This window comes from Delphinus delphis, chromosome 1 (genome assembly GCF_949987515.2).
Source record: "Delphinus delphis chromosome 1, mDelDel1.2, whole genome shotgun sequence".
NCBI classification, from domain to species: domain Eukaryota; kingdom Metazoa; phylum Chordata; class Mammalia; order Artiodactyla; family Delphinidae; genus Delphinus; species Delphinus delphis.
Window position 1 is genome coordinate 117,400,109 of NC_082683.1, and position 16,453 is coordinate 117,416,561.

General features: G+C 38.1%; 1 protein-coding gene across 6 annotated transcripts in view; it reads left to right on the plus strand.

The window, feature by feature from the left end:
* The window catches only part of UAP1 (UDP-N-acetylglucosamine pyrophosphorylase 1), a 37,859-nt gene extending 22,041 nt beyond the window's left edge, over window positions 1-15,818 (plus strand). For 2 of the 6 annotated variants that reach the window (XM_060033320.1, XM_060033314.2), the window contains 5 exons: window positions 2,874-3,067; window positions 8,419-8,559; window positions 9,349-9,537; window positions 14,178-14,244; window positions 15,245-15,818. In XM_060033320.1, coding sequence (XP_059889303.1) covers window positions 2,874-3,067; window positions 8,419-8,559; window positions 9,349-9,537; window positions 14,178-14,244; window positions 15,245-15,337 — 684 coding nt within the window. In that variant the 3' untranslated portion in view covers window positions 15,338-15,818. Of the gene's footprint in view, window positions 1-2,873; window positions 3,068-8,418; window positions 8,560-9,348; window positions 9,538-10,094; window positions 10,152-10,654; window positions 10,706-14,177; window positions 14,245-15,244 lie in introns of all 6 variants that reach the window. The other 4 variants (XM_060033277.2, XM_060033287.2, XM_060033296.2 and 1 more) reach the window with 4 other exon arrangements.
* Window positions 15,819-16,453: the final 635 nt, after the last annotated feature.

Sequence of the window (16,453 nt, forward strand, 5' to 3'; positions counted from 1 at the left end):
TTCTCTCTTCTCCATTTCCCCTGGGTCCTCTAGGACAAATCCTGTCTCAGTCTTCCTGCTTAGTTCTGTGTCTGGCATATAATGTAATAGTCACTCAATGAATGCATAAATACATATTCAGATGGAACCGAAATATTACAAGACTGGTATATGTTAAAAACTTTTAGAAATAGTAGAAACCATTTATGTAATCTGTCCTCCCACGCTTTTAATTAAAAAAAATCAAGATGTTAAAGTATATTTTTAAAAACACCTAAATTAGGGAGTGATTCATAGTGTGTAGTAGAATTCTATGCAGGGAATTCTTTTTTAATTCTTTAATAGGCTCCTGTCTTGGTGAATTAAGTATTTTTCATGGAGTGAGAGTCTTGAGAAAAGACTTACTGGAGTGGTTTACAAAAGTTCATAGCTGAGAGAGTAGGAATGATTGTTAATTAAAGATAATTTTAGGGCTTCCCTGGTGGCACAGAGGTTAAGAATCCACCTGCTGGTGCAGGGGACATGGGTTTGATCCCTGGTCTGGGAAGATCCCACATGCCGCGGAGCAACTAAGCCTGTGTGCCACAACTACTGAGCCTGCGCTCTAGAGCCTGCAAGCCACAAATACTGAAGCCCGCGTGCCACAACTACTGAAGCTTGCATGCCTAGGGCCTGTGCTCTGCAGCCAGAGAAGCCACCGCAATGAGAAGCCCACATACCGCAACAAAGAGTAGCCCCCGCTCACCACAACTAGAGAAAGCCCACGTGCAGCAATGAAGACCCAGTGTAGCCAAAAATAAATAAATAAATACATAAATTAAATTTAAAAAAGAAAGAAAAAATTCCTTTAAAAAATGTTTAAAAAAGAAAAGATAATTTTGTAAGGCAGTTGCAGTAACTTTGAGGTTGAAGTGTTACTTTGAACTCAGCTTTTCAGGATTTAACTTGTAGGAAATCAAGAGACCTCTTAATTTTATGCTGTAAATCTTTTCTGTAGAATATAAACTGACTTCCAACTTCATGTACTTTACAAATGCTTTCTTTTGTAATCTGGACTTTTATAGTATTTGGAGGTTCATAGTTGTTATAAAAGTAAACCTTTTACTGGCAGATTAACACTTGGGAAGTAAAGTGTAAATATGCTTATTTTTATTTTCCATGGCTGGTTAGGAGTAGGGTTGTATAGAAGTGATTGGAAAACAAACCTTGTGTGTGTGTGTGTGTGTGTGTGTGTGTGTGTGTGTGTGTGTGTTTTAATGGGAATGGGAGGAATCTATTCCAGATTCCCTGTCTACTGAGATACCTACTGTAGAGAATGTGAAGTGATAGACTAGAATTGCAAATAGGTCCATGATTGGTTTAAATAATTTTGCTGTATGTTTCCCTCCAGTTGAATCCACTTCTGTGGTAGAAGGTTTCTTTTCATTGAATACTGTACTCCTTTCAGGGCAGCAAACAGTGAAACTACACAGCAGGCCTACGTATCCAGTAGCCCAGCCTCACTGAGCTACACTCAGTGCCTATATCTCTAATTGCTGTGTAAACTAAGTGCTCAATAGTGGCTTTAGTTGTCTGGAAGGGACTGCTAGTGGCCGTATTTATTTTAAGAGATCAGTTGCTGAAGAAAATCTTTAATTTTATTGATATAATTTCATGTATGGTTTGGATAGACTTTTCAAAGTGGGGATAGATTTTTCAAAATACTCTGGAATATGCTGAATTGTTAATCGAATAGGGCAAAAATAATATCTTCATATATTTTAATTGTTTGATTCTTCTGCTGGATATTCATCTCATCTGAGGCTTGAGTTTTCTATTAGTGCATTGCATACAGTTGTTTCATAATTTTATTCTAAACACTTAATTTAGGTCAGTGATATATGCTTAGGGTAGTGGGGTATCAGAATCACCTGTGAGGTTTTTTAAAATTGCATACTCTTATGTTTTCCCTCTGATTTTGACCAAATACTTTTCTCTCAGCTCCCTGATCAGCCTAGAGTCTTTGCTAGATTATCAAATCACTGGTTTTCAGACTTTTTAAAAAAGCATAGAACCTCTTACTTCAAACAAAACCTAGCCTGCAAAACATAAATATGAGTGGGCTTTTCTGATTGAAGTTGGAGTGGAACCCTGTGACCTGCCTGCTCTAACCCTCCTACCTCCTAGCCAAGTTCCTGAAACATAAGGAATTTGCTGTTACATTATATATATATATTATATAATATATATAATATATATAATATATATAATATATAATATATTATATATAATATATAATATATTATATTATATATAATATATACATTATATATTATATATAATGTATATATTATATATAATATAATATATAATATATATATTATATATATATTATATATAATATATAATATATATTATATATAATATATATAATATATATAATATTATATTATATATATATATTCATGAATGAAAATGAAAGAAACACCATTTTCAAATGAAATATTGATTTGTGCAAAATGAGAGGCAAAATGCCTTACTTCTCTTGTTTTGTGAATCTCAGATTTTGTTTCATTTATTCTCAAAGTAGTTGAGTGTGGTTAAGGATAAATTCAGTAATAAAAACATATTCGGGGGGACATAGACTCCTCATTTAGTTATTCCCAGTCCAGTGTGATTTCTTCTGGGCCCTATGTGTATGATGGAATTTCTACTGTACAGTTTAGTTAGATGATAAATAGGAGGGAGATAATTTACCTCTTCTCAGATAGATGATTATCTAAAGATTCCTCTTGACTTAATACCTTAAAGATAAAGTAAGTAAAATTGTAAATGTGGTCTTGGAAAATGACAGATCTCCAATGCAGCGCCTGATTAAATTTCTTTCTCTACTGTTGTCTTCCTTTGGTGGGCAGGTGGTAGAGAAAACGAACCCTACAGAACCAGTTGGAGTGGTTTGCCAAGTGGATGGAGTATACCAGGTGGTGGAATATAGTGAGATTTCTCTGTCTACGGCTCAAAAACGAAGCTCAGATGGACGACTGCTGTTCAATGCGGGGAACATTGCCAACCATTTCTTCACTGTACCGTTTCTGAGAGATGTTGTCAAGTATGGGCAAGATGGGGGCTTTTAAAAATTTTTATTTATTGTTAATCTGAAGCTAAGTCACTTGAGAAGTAGGAAGAAACTTCAAGTCCATATCGTACATGATTCATCTTCCTTTCTGATGAGCATCTTTATCAAATGGAAGTTTACCTGACATTGTAGTTGTTTTCAGTACGATATATCATCGAGTGCAAATTTGTAGTAGTCCATTCTCCTCAGTGCATTAACTGGATTCCAAAGCAGTTCTCCCTCTTCTTCTCTTACTTCCCTCCCTCCAACTGTGCTAGGTTCTGGAGAAGCAAAGAATAAGAAAGGGAATACCCTCTCTCTACCACAGCTGGAAACCTTAAAAAATACAGATGTCTACCCTACATCTACTGAACCAGAATTTCTGGAGGTCGATGCAGACATCTGTTTTTTTTTTGTTTGTTTGTTTGTTTTTGCGGTACGCGGGCCTCTCACTGTTGTGGCCTCTCCCATTGCGGAGCACAGGCTCCGGATGCGCAGGCTCAGCAGCCATGGCTCATGGGCCCAGCCGCTCCGCGGCATGTGGGATCCTCCCGGACCGGGACACAAACCCGCGTCCCCTGCATTGGCAGGCAGACTCTCAACCACTGCGCCACCAGGGAAGCCCACACCAGATTTTTAAATGAAGGACATTCTCAATATCTGATTCTTCACTTGATTGCTTTTTAGACATTTAAGATGACTACTTCTTAAAAAGTTACTCAGCTTTATTCTTTTTTTTTTTTTTTTAACATCTTTACTGGAGTATAATTGCTTTACACTGTTGTGTTAGTTTCTGCTGTATAACAAAGTGAATCAGCTATGTGCATATGTATATCCCCATTTCCCCTCCCTCTTGTGTCTCCCTCCACCCTCCTTATCCCACCCCTCTAGGTGGTCACAAAGCACCGAGCTGATCTGCCTGTGCTATGCAGCTGCTTCCCACTAGCTGTCTATTTTACATTTGGTAGTGTATATATGTCCATGCCACTCTCTCATTCGTCCCAGCTTACCCTTCACCCTCCCCGTGTCCTCAAGTCCATTCCGTATGTCTCTGTCTTTATTCCTGTCCTGCCCTTCGGTTCATCAGAACCTTTTTTTTAGAATCCATATATATGTGTTAGCATATGATATTTGTTTTTCTCTTTCTGACTCAATTCGCTCTGTATGACAGACTCTAGCTCCATCCACCTCACTACAAATAATTCAATTTCGTTTCTTCTTATGGCTGAGTAACATTCCATTGTATATATGTGCCACATCTTCTTTATCCATTCATCTGTCGAAGGACACTTAGGTTGCTTCCATATCCTGGCTATTGTAAATAGTGCTGCAATGAACATTGTGGTACAAGACTCTTTTTGAATTATGGTTTTCTTAGGGTATATGGCCGGTAGTGGGATTGCTGGGTCATATGGTAGTTCTATTTTTAGTTTTTTAAGGAACCTCCATACTGTTCTCCATAATGGCTGTATCAATTTACATTCCACCAACAATGCAAGAGGGTTCCCTTTTCCCCACACCCTCTCCAGCATTTATTGTTTGTAGATTCTTTGATGATGGCCATTCTGACCTGTGTGAAGTGATACCTCATTGTAGTTTTGATTTGCATTTATCTAATGATTAGTGATGTTGAGCATTTTTTCATGTGTTTGTTGGCAGTCTGTTTATCTGTTTTGGAGGAATGTCTATTTAGGTCTTCTGCCCATTTTTGGATTGGGTTGTTTGGTTTTCTGATATTGAGCTGCATGAGCTGCTTGTATATTTTGGAGATTAATCCTTTGTCAGTTGCTTCATTTGCAAATATTTTCTCCCATTCTGAGGGTTGTCTTTTCATCTTGTTTGTAGTTTCCTTTGCTTTTAAGTTTCATTAGATCCCATTTGTTTGTTTTTATTTCCATTTCTCTAGGAGGTGAGTCAAAAAGGATCTTGCTGTGACTTATGTCATAGAGTGTTCTGCCTATGTTTTTCTGTAAGAGTTTTATAGTATCTGGCCTTACATTTAGGTCTTTAATCCATTTGGAGTTTATTTTTGTGTAAGGAAGTGTTCTAATTTCATTCTTTTACATGTAGCTGTCCAGTTTTCCCAGCACCACTTATTGAAGAGGCTGTCTTTTCTCCATTGTATTCTCTTGCCTCCTTTATCAAAGATAAGGTGACCATAGGTGTGTGGGTCTATCTCTGGGCTTTCTATACTGTTCCACTGATCTATATTTCTATTTTTGTGCCAGTACCATACTGCCTTGATTACTGTAGCTTTGTAGTATAGTCTGAAGTCCAGGAGGCTGATTCCTCCAGCTCTATTTTTCTTTCTCAAGATTGCTTTGGCTATTCGGGGTCTTTTGTGTTTCCATACAAATTGTGAAAAATTTTGTTCTAGTTCTGTGAAAAATGCAGTTGGTAGTTTGATAGGGATTGCATTGAATCTGTAGATTGCTTTGGGTATTATAGTCATTTTCACAGGCTCATTCTTCCAATCCAAGAACTTGGTAGATCTCTCCATCTGTTTGTGTCATCTTTAATTTCTTTCATCAGTGTCTTATAGTTTTCTGTATACAGGTCTTTTGTCTCCTTAGGTAGGTTTATTCCTAGGTATTTTATTCTTTTTTTTGCAGTGGTGAATGGGAGTGTTTCCTTAATTTTTCATCATTAGTGTATAGGAATGCAAGAGATTTCTGTGCATTAATTTTGTATCCTGCTACTCTACCATATTCATTGATTAGCTCTAGTAGTTTTTTTTTTTTTTGCAGAACGCGGGCCTCTCACTGTTGTGGCCTCTCCTGTTGCGGAGCACAGTCTCCGGACTCGCAGGCTCAGCAGCCATGGCTCACGGGCCCAGCCGCTCCGCGGCATGTGGGATCTTCCCGGACCGGGACACGAACTCGTGTCCCCTGCATCGGCAGGCGGACTCTCAACCACTGCGCCACCAGGGAAGCCCAGCTCTAGTAGTTTTTTGGTAGCATCTTTAGGATTCTCTATGTATAGTATCATGTCATCTGCAAACAGTGATAGTTTTACTTCTTCTTTTCTGATTTGGATTCCTTTTACTTCTTTTTCTTCTCTGATTGCTGTGGCTAAATACTAAAAACTTCCAATACTATGTTGAATAATAGTGGTGAGAGTGGGCAACCTTGTCTTGTTCTTGATCTTAGAGGAAATGGTTTCAGTTCTTCACCATTGAGAACAATGTTGGCTGTGGGTTTATCATATGTGGCCTTTATTATGTTGAGGTAGGTTACCTCTGTGCCTACTTTCTGGAAAGTTTTTATCATAAATGGGTGTTGAATTTTGGCCAAAGTTTTTTCTGCATCTATTGAGATTATCATATGGTTTTTGTTCTTCAATTTGTTAATATTGTGTATCACATTGATTGATTTGTGTATATTGAAGAATCCTTGCATTCCTGGGATAAACCCCACTTGATCATGGTGTATGATCCTTTTAATGTGCTGTTGGATTCTGTTTGATGGTATTTTGTTGAGGATTTTTGCATCTTTGTTCATCAGTGATATTGGCCTGTAGTTTTCCTTTTTTGTGATATCTGTTTCTGGTTTGGGTATCAGGGTGATGGTGGCCTCATAGAATGAGTTTGGGAGTATTCCTCCCTCCGCTGTATTCTGGAAGAGTTTGAGAAGGGTAGGTGTTAGCTCTTCTCTAAATGTTTGGTAGAATTCACCTGTGAAGCCATCTCGTCCTGGGCTTTTGTTAATTGGAAGACTTTTAATCACAGTTTTAATTTCAGTGCTTGTGATTGGTCTGTTTATATTTTCTATTTCTTCCTGGTTCAGTCTCAGAAGGTGTGCTTTACTTAGGATTTGTCCATTTCTTCCAGGTTGTCTATTTTATAGGCATATAATTGCTTGTATTAATCTCTCATGATCCTTTGTGTTTCTTCAGTGTCAGTTGTTATTTTCCTTTTTCATTTCTAATTCTGTTGATTTTAGTTTTCTCCCTTTTTTCTTGATGAGTCTGGCTAATCAATTTTGTTTATCTTCTCAAAGGACCATTTTTTAGTTTTATTGATCTTTGCTGTTGTTTCCTTCATTTCTTTTTCATTTATTTCTGGTCTGATCTTTATGATTTCTTTCCTTCTGTTAACTTTGGGTTTTTTTGTTCTTCTTCTTCTATTGCTTTAGGTATAGGGTTAGGTTGTTTATTTGAGATTTTTCTTGTTTCTTGAGGTAGGACTGTATTGCTATAAACTTCCCTCTTAGGACTGCTTTTGCTGCATCCCATAGGTTTTGGGTTGTTATCTTTTCATTGTCATTTGTTTCTAGGTATTTTTTGATTTTGTCTTTGATGTCTTCAGTGATCTCTTGATTATTTAGTAGCGTATTGTTTAGCTTCCATGTGTTTGTACTTTTTTACAGTTTTTTTCCTGTAATTGATATCTAGTCTCAGAGCATTGTTGTTGGAAAAGATTCTTGATATGATTTCAGTTTTCTTAAATTTACCAAGGCTTGATTTGTGACCAAGATATGGTCTATCCTGGAGAATGTTCCGTGAGCACTTGAGAAGAAAGTGTATTCTGTTGTTTTTGGATGGAATGTCGTATAAATATCAGTCATGTCCATCTTGTTCGGTGTGTCATTTAAAGCTTGTGTTTCCTTATTTTTTTTTCATTTTGGATGATCTGTCCGTTGGTGAAATTGTGGTGTTAAAGTCCACTACTATTATTGTGTTACAGTCGATTTCCCCTTTTATGGCTATTAGCATTTGCCTTATGTACTGAGGTGCTCCTATGTTGGGTGCATAAATATTTACCGTTGTTATATCTTCTTCTTGGATTGATCCCTTGATCATTATGTAGTGTCCTTCTTTGTCTTTTGTAATAGTCTTTAAAGTCTGTTTTGTCTGATATGCAAATTGCTACTCCAGCTTTCTTTTGATTTCCATTTTCAGGTTTACTTTAGAATTTCAACTCCAGTCCCAAAATATTTCCCATTCCACTATGCTTTTTGTAGCTGTGTTATTAATTCATCCAAAGTAATTATAAATACTCATCTTTCCATCTAACACTGGATGGTATCTCAGTTGGGAAAGTTGGGACGAAGAGTGGAACATTTTATAAAAGACATGGAATTCATGGGAGAGATGTTGGTGTGAGCTGTGTGTGTATTTTTTTATTTTGGAGATCATGATTTGATTTTTTTTTTAATTTAAGGAAATGAATAGGGAAATCTATTCATTTAATATTTAAACATGAACTGAAATTTAACAAATGCTTTTCCCTTTGAAATCTTAGTACTCATTGTGGGTGCATTTGCTCCTGAGTATGATTATCAGATTCTCTGGCATTTTAAATTTGGAAAGTGATTTCGTTTTTTTTTTTTTCTTTTCCTACTTAGTATTTATGAACCTCAGTTGCAGCACCATGTGGCTCAAAAGAAGATTCCATATGTGGATTCCCAGGGGCAGTTAATTAAGCCAGACAAACCAAATGGAATAAAGATGGAAAAATTTGTCTTTGACATCTTCCAGTTTGCAAAGTATGTTTCGAATCGCATCAGTAAGATTAAGTATGTCTTGAAACGTTGCCCTTTACTCTTCTAGGCAGAACACTCTTTTCAGAAAACAGTTGACAGCATATATGTCAGTTATGGCATTTTGATTGTGAGTGTATAGTTTTGACTCATTATCATCCTCTAGTGTGAAACCACCAATCCAAGAACATGGTTTGAGTTGCCTGTGAGCACTTTTTTAAAAATTTCAATTAGTTTATTATCTGACTCTCCTGCAAAATTGTTAAAGTCACTTATTTTGGCTGAGAGACAGAAAAGGTTGAGATAGAGAATTGGCCCATTTTGTGTTTAGGATGTCTTATTGATCTGAGTAAATGTTTCAGTGAACATGTTTTTATCTTATATAGCTCTCTGTTAAAGATCACATTGATGTTGAGATTTGTGTCTCAGAATTTGACCAATATGAAAATGCAGAAGAGTAATCTTCCTATATATGTTTCTAAATCACCCTTTTTGCCTGTTTTTTTGTTCCAGAATAGGTACTAATATGATCTTTTTGTATTAAGATTTCTAATCTGACTTAAGATGAAGTATTTTATTGTTGGGGTTGGAAATAATTTTTCATTTTGCAGAGAGAAGGGAATTCCAACTTTATTTCATCCAGGAATGAACATTATTTCTTTCAGCATTCGTTTGAAATTGGATTAAGAGAGACTGTAATTGAAGACCAAAGGCTTAGCTATATAGAGAGGAGTCAGAAGCTGTGTGCACAGTTTTATTTCATAATAAAGCAGTGTTTGTATGGTTCTACTCTAGGAAGTTTGTGGTGTATGAAGTATTACGGGAAGATGAGTTTTCCCCACTGAAGAATGCAGACAGTCAGAACGGGAAGGACAACCCCACTACTGCAAGGCATGCTTTGATGTCCCTCCATCATTGCTGGGTCCTCAATGCCGGGGGCCACTTCATAGATGAAAATGGCTCTCGCCTCCCAGCAATTCCGCGGTAGGTTGATGCCTTTTCTCTTTTGCGTGTATGCTTCCTGGGCTTCTCCTCTTGCACTTCTTTTTCCTCTATCTCTGATGTATTCCTAGAACTTAAAAAAAAGCAAAGTATTGATGTGGGCAGATCCTGATGTGAAGTAATGAAGGCTTGGCCTGTTACAAAGAGAACAATAGCTTTACTTCCCCTTAAAGAGGAATCTTCTAAAACTCTTGGTTTTTTGGATGCCTCTCTACTGTGTCAGTGAACTGACTCCTACTGAATGATGGTCAGAAGGTAATTCTTCTGGTGTGCCCCATGGTTAAAGTCCATCAGAGGCCACTATGCCACAGCGCAAGAGGATTGATTTTTGCTGCCCATATATCTGTGGCCTCACTTAAGTGCTCTCTACGAGCCCCTGCCCTCCAACCCTCAAAAGACCCGCCACCCACAGGCTGCCTGTGAGACATAGGCGCACTTCAGTTCTCACCATGACGCTTTCAGATTGCTGAGGGAGGTGCCAGGAAGGGATGTGCACGCTACTTACATTCACTGATACTCAAACTTTGGAAACGTTTTAGGATTTTAGAATTAAAAAAAAAAAGAAGATCCTTGGAGCTATTCAAATGTGAGATAAAGTAAGTTACGTCTTATGTTTTTTGATAAAACCTCTTTTGGCACCTAGAATTCCCCCTTTCTAAATCATTCGATGTTTCTATACTTTTGTAAAAAACATTCTGCCGTATAATTTATATTCTTAAGGGATAAAAAGATTGTTTGTGTGCACAAAAGCGCTAGAATGCCTTGGTAAAGGTTAGAACATTGGGCATTGGAACTTACTGGTCCATAACTGTGTTTTTACAAGAAGGAGCAGTAGTAGACTGTCTCGCAGTCCAAGGCTACTTTCAGGCTCTGTCTTGTCAACAGGCTTGCTCTGTGCCATGTCATATTGTCCTCATGCTTCATCTTTGACCACTGAGTTTTTTGTTTTTCGTTTTTTTTACCCCCTCAGATCTCCTTTGCCAAGTTTATAGTTTACCATAAATACATGCCTTTCAGTCAAGTATATTTTGCAGTTCCACTTCATTTTTATTGTTTGGTATGTTTCCTTTCCCATTAATGCTTATTTGTTCCTACATAGCAGTGCTACAAATGGAAAGTCAGAGACCATCACAGCTGATGTCAATCACAAGTAAATATACCAGCCTGCCTGCAGTGCATGGTGATGGGGCTGTGCTTCCCTCCATACTAACTGGCATTGTAGTTTAGTGCTCTCTGCCTTTTGGTGGTCTGGGGGGGGGGGGTGGATGATTGAAGCTTTGGTGGGGGTACTGCTTATTTGGTGGCAGGTATCTCGCTGGATGACACTAACTCAGAATCTCAGTGCATGCTGGAAATGGGGAGCATGCTTTTCTAAAGAATTTGACCATAGGTATTTGAGCCTGTAGTGAAAAGTTAACAAGTAAAAGATAAAATCTAGAGCAGGTTACAGGCCAGGGAGAACAAATTTGGATCCCAGCCTACCCCTTTTAGCATAAGCTAGATAAAAATGACATTCTGCAGATGTGTCTTATCAAATTGGATATATGCTGTCAGTATAAAGGCTAACTGCTCCTGACATATTTGATGGCTCTTAATGTGGAGAAAACTGTTCTTTTGATTTATTCTCATAGTAACAGCTCCATTTTTCGTCTCTCTGTGTTAATTTTAGTCAGTTATTTCCTGCTTCTAAAGAAAGTGTCTTTTTGTCTTAATGGTTGATAATTTTTAGCTAGAAGTAGCATGTATCCTCTCTTGTTTGGGTACTGACAGAGTTTGAAAAAGCCATTATCTTTATAGCTAAAGAGTCAGCTTGGTATTCTTGTTACACTTTAAAAGTAATAAGATTTAGTCTGAATTTTAAGTTTGTAAGATAATTTGGGAAATGTGTACATAGCCAAGGATCTGGAGATGGGGGTTTTCTCAAAAATAGAGTGGCAGTGATGTCAGTTTCATCTGTATGTTTTTTCCTGCCTGTGCCACTCATCTTTGCCCTGTAGAGACAAGTCCCTGTGAGTGTCATTGTTTCTGGGATGTGGGCCTGGAGACAAGGAAGTGGACTCAACAGAGCTGGCTAGTTTCTTATAGCAGCCATAGCTAACTATTGCCCTCATGCCATGGCAGCTGGGATGCAGTGCCCTTTGTCATTTTCTGTCCCATCCATCGTCTTTAATGTGGAAGCAACCTGCTTTTACAATTAAAAAAATAAATTTTTGACCCTAAATTTCCTTCTGATTGAACCATAGCTTTTAACCTGTAAAGTGAAACAGCTTCTTAATTATAGAGCCGAAAACAACATCCAGCTATCTCAGTTAAGATACAAAAAGTTTTAAACATTATTTAGTTCTTGTTTGGGTTCTTTTATTTCACACTCCCCCCCATCCCAATTTACTTCATTTTAACCATTTGTTGAATAGTTAAACTGAAATCAAAGTTTGGCCCCAAATGAGATCATGGAATTAGAAATAGGTCCTGCTGAAATTCTTAGCATTAAAGGATGCCCTCATAGAGTAGAAAAGATTACTTAAAAATGAGAGATGGAAAGAAAGTATTTTTTATAAAAGAGGGAAGAAACAGCTTGGAGGTATTCTGAAAGAATGGAAGCAAGGATGCTGAATTTTGACAAAATGACATTATTTTTATTTTTTACGTGAATACCTACTCAACAGTGTTAGCTACCAGAAGGATGCTTGACTAAAGAATTAGGGGACAGGGCTGTTGGGGGCTGATTTGCCTATCTCCTGAGATTTTACATTTGGTGACGGGAGCTCCTCTCTTTTCTCCTCTCGGGCATCCAACTTTCTTAGTTTTTTTTGGTATCTTTGTGGTACTAGAAGGGAAGTTATATTCAGGTCGGCTATGTGTTCCTCCGGTTCAAAAACACCTTCAGTTCCCGGCACACCAAATCCTTTAGGGGTTCAGGTGGGGCTGGGTTATATACATCTTATCAATGGAATGGGTCCTCATTTTCCCATTTGGTTTTATAGGACTCCAAGCTGCCCCAGAGGGTCTGGACCAGATCTCTTGAGCTCTTTTGATAGAATCTGATACATATCTACATCTCTGGCTGGAGAGATATGTGCTCTATCTTTTAGTTCATCTTTTACCTGAATTAGTCTGCCATCCGTCTACCCTCATAGTTCGTTTATTCATTCAGCCAGCAAGCGTTTGTAGGCCTGCACACAGACCTTCAGTACTGTTAGTATCCCAGGTGCTGAAGTAGCTTACACAAGAGAAATAGGTCATTTCTTACAGCCTACTGGGAGATTCAAGATGCACATACATAAAAGTTAAGTAACATCATCAGGCAGTATGTGTTAAATGTGTGGTATAAGTAATAATTACCCTAGGAGGCAGTGACTTATCACATGTCTAATAAATTTATTTATTTTTTTATAAATAACTGAATGAGAGCAATCACTATGAAATGCATTGGTCAAAGGAAGGTTGGGGCTTGAGTTATGTCTTGGAGGGTGGGTATGATTTGGATAGTTAAAGGGACCATAGCTGAGAATGACTTGGAATAATCTAAAGTGCATGTGTCTGGGCTGGTTTGAGTGGGAAGTAGCAGGACAAGTGAGTTGGAGTAGGGTATAGAGTACCTTGAAGGCTCACTAAATGGTTCTGTTGACAGAAAGATTGGGTGTGGCTAACCTCAGAAGCCCTCTGATTTTATTGACTCCACCAAAGTTAGTGAAGTTAGTGACTTTAAGCATATTAAAAGCACTGTTTATTGACTTTTGTGTTACATAATTTAGAAACTCAGGATCGCAGGTGGCTGTAAATGTTAGAACGTGATCTAGAGGAAGCAAGTGGTGACTTTGGCCTTGCCTTCACTTGGGTGCATTCTGCCTTAGCTCTTAAAAAAGGGACCTTGGTGAAAGTAACCGAGAAGCACCTTGAAACATTGAATAAATCAGCTCAGCTAATCTAGGAGATTTGGGCTGTACTGGGAAATAATTTAACTGACCCTTTAGTCCAATGGAATTTTCTGTAATGAAGGAAATGTTCTGTATCTGTGCTATCCAATTTGGTAGTCATTAGCCATTTATGGCTACAGAACACTTGAAGTGTGGTTATTATGACTGAGGGACTGAATTCTAAATTTTTAATTAATTTTTAAAATTTTAATTAATCTAAGTTTAAATAACCATATGTGGCTTGTGGCCGCTGCCTTGGACAGTGCAGCTTTAGAATGTTGGTCAACATTAGTATGTAACGTGCAAGGCTGTGGCAGGGGTTAAAATCAAATACGAAGGATTCAAAATGCCTCGCAGTGAGCCTGGAACACAGTGTGTACTCAGTAACTAGTCCCTTGTCTATGAACTTAAAATTTGGAAATGATAAAAAATGATATGTACGTTAGGGGGTAAGTGTGTCAATGTTGGCGAAGTACTTTGAAGAGCTACTGGTGATTACCCCAGATAGTGTCTTTTGGACCATGATGATTTCATGTTAACTTACTCCTCAGGGAATTAAGTGATCATGAAGGTAGAACCTGCTCTATTTGTTTAGGAGAATTTTGTTATCTGCAGGTTTCTCAGAGGGAAATTATGGTCTGTATCTTCGCTCTGGCAAGTAACATGGGAAGCAGAATCTTTACTGTGTCTGATTTTTTTTCTTAGCTTGAAGGATGCCAATGATGTACCAATACAATGTGAAATCTCTCCTCTTATCTCCTATGCTGGAGAAGTAAGTTTGCTTTTTGCTTTTTTCCCTATTCTTTTAGAAGTAGGATTGTGATATTGTTTTATGTTGAAGTAGAGTTGTCCGTAGAGAAGACAACATCATTTTCCAGTGGCCCTGCCCTGAGGAGCTCGTCCTGAGAATGAGAAACCTTCTCTTCGAGAGTTCCTGTTATGGCTTTGCATCTGTCCATTAGTTGCCATGAACAGAATGTTTAATGTTTACTTCATTTCACCTACACATTGAAATGCAATGGGCTTTTAAAAAATAAGCCTTGTTTTTTAGGTAAATCATCTGTCATTTTTTTTTTTTTTTTTTTTTTGTGGTACATGGGTCTCTCACTGCTGAGACTTCTCCCGTTGCGGAGCACAGGCTCCGGACGCGCAGGGTCAGCGGCCATGGCTCACGGGCCCAGCCGCCCCGCGGCACGTGGGATCCTCCCAACCAGGGAACGAACCCGTGTCCCCTGCATCGGCAGGCAGACTCCCAACCACTGCGCCACCAGGGAAGCCCCATCTGTCATTTTTTAGTGTGATGTAATTTTTCCTTTCAGTGGGTCTGTTTTGTTCATATGCTTAGTACTTTCACCTTTAAGACTGGGGGATGTAGGGACCCCTTTATTCTAATATGTAATATTTTTTTCTGGAGATCCTTGTCAGATTGTTCACTTCTAACATCAGAAACAGCCACCTTGCTTATTAGAATGTTAACTCTACTAAGTGATGATTATAAGGAAGAATGATTATCATCTTATTAACTTTAAAACTTTTATTATAATCAGAATAACTTTCCCTCTTTTTGTTGTTTGTTTTATGCTTCCATAAATAGGTCATTAAGCCCAGTTTAAAAAGTATACTAAGCAGATTTTTTATTGACTTGTAAATTCTGTATCTCAACCCAACTTGGCATTCATGCTTTATCATTATTATATAGCCATTAAGTCCAGCATTACATGACTAGTGTCCACCAATTTTCTAACTGTGTTTCATTTCAACCCTTCTTGTAGGGACTAGAAAGTTATGTGGCAGATAAAGAATTCCACGCACCTTTAATCATTGATGAGAATGGAGTCCATGAGCTGGTGAAGAATGGTATATGAGCCAGATACCAAGTTCCACCACAATAAGAATAGCTTTTATTTTTGATAGCCCGACTGTGAACCTACAGGACCTCTCCCGGAATACTCAGTTTTCAATATCCACAGGCTTTCATTTTAATTGTTGAACTCTCGTAACTACTACATATTCCCCAAGATCCAGATGACTGAACTTCAGAAAGTGTTTTTATGATTCTCAACTGATTGAAGGTCTTATTTATATTTTTCAATTGTATACTTTTTTTTCCAAGCTAAGGAAAACATTGGCCATCTAGGAAATTTCCTACAGCTTATGCGTAGTCAGGGTGTTCAACATCACTTTACTTGGAGCTGGCAGCATTTGTTTTTGAAGTTGTACATAGTAATAATATGTCGTTGTACATGTTGAAAGGTTTCTATGGTACTAAAAGTTTGTTTTATTTTATCAAAAATTAAATTTTTTTAAGAAAATGATTGGACAATAAAATGAACTTTTCTTCTTGTCTCTGGAGTGTCATTTGTACCTTGAGGGAATTATTCCATTGGGAAAATGTGAATCTTTGGAGAAACTTTGAGATAATGCAAAAAATCAAATTGATACCTCTGTGACTGCAATCTTCTAGTTTTTTTTATGAATATCTAATTTTGAACTTTATCCTCCTATCACTTTATAATAGTGGCCCTCAACCAGAGATGGTTTTGCCTTCCTCCAAGGGACGTTTGGCAATGTCTAGAGACATTTTTTTTTTTTTGCGGTATGCGGGCCTCTCACTGTTGTGGCCTCTCCCGTTGTGGAGCACAGGCTCCGGACGCGCAGGCTCAGTGGCCATGACTCACGGGCCCAGCCGCTCTGCGGCATGTGGGATCTTCCCGGACCGGGGCACGAACCCGCGTCCCCTGCATCGGCAGGCGGACTCTCAACCACTGCGCCACCAGGGAAGCCCTAGAGACATTTTTTGTTATCATAACTGAGAGGGTGGGATAGTAGTACTGGCATCTAATGAATAGAGACCAGGAATATTGCTACCCATCCTGCAATGCACAGGACAACCACCTATAAACAAGAATTATCTGACCCATACTGTAAAGGTTGAAAAACCTTGTATATCATTGGCTGTCCTCTTTTGCCCAAATATTTGG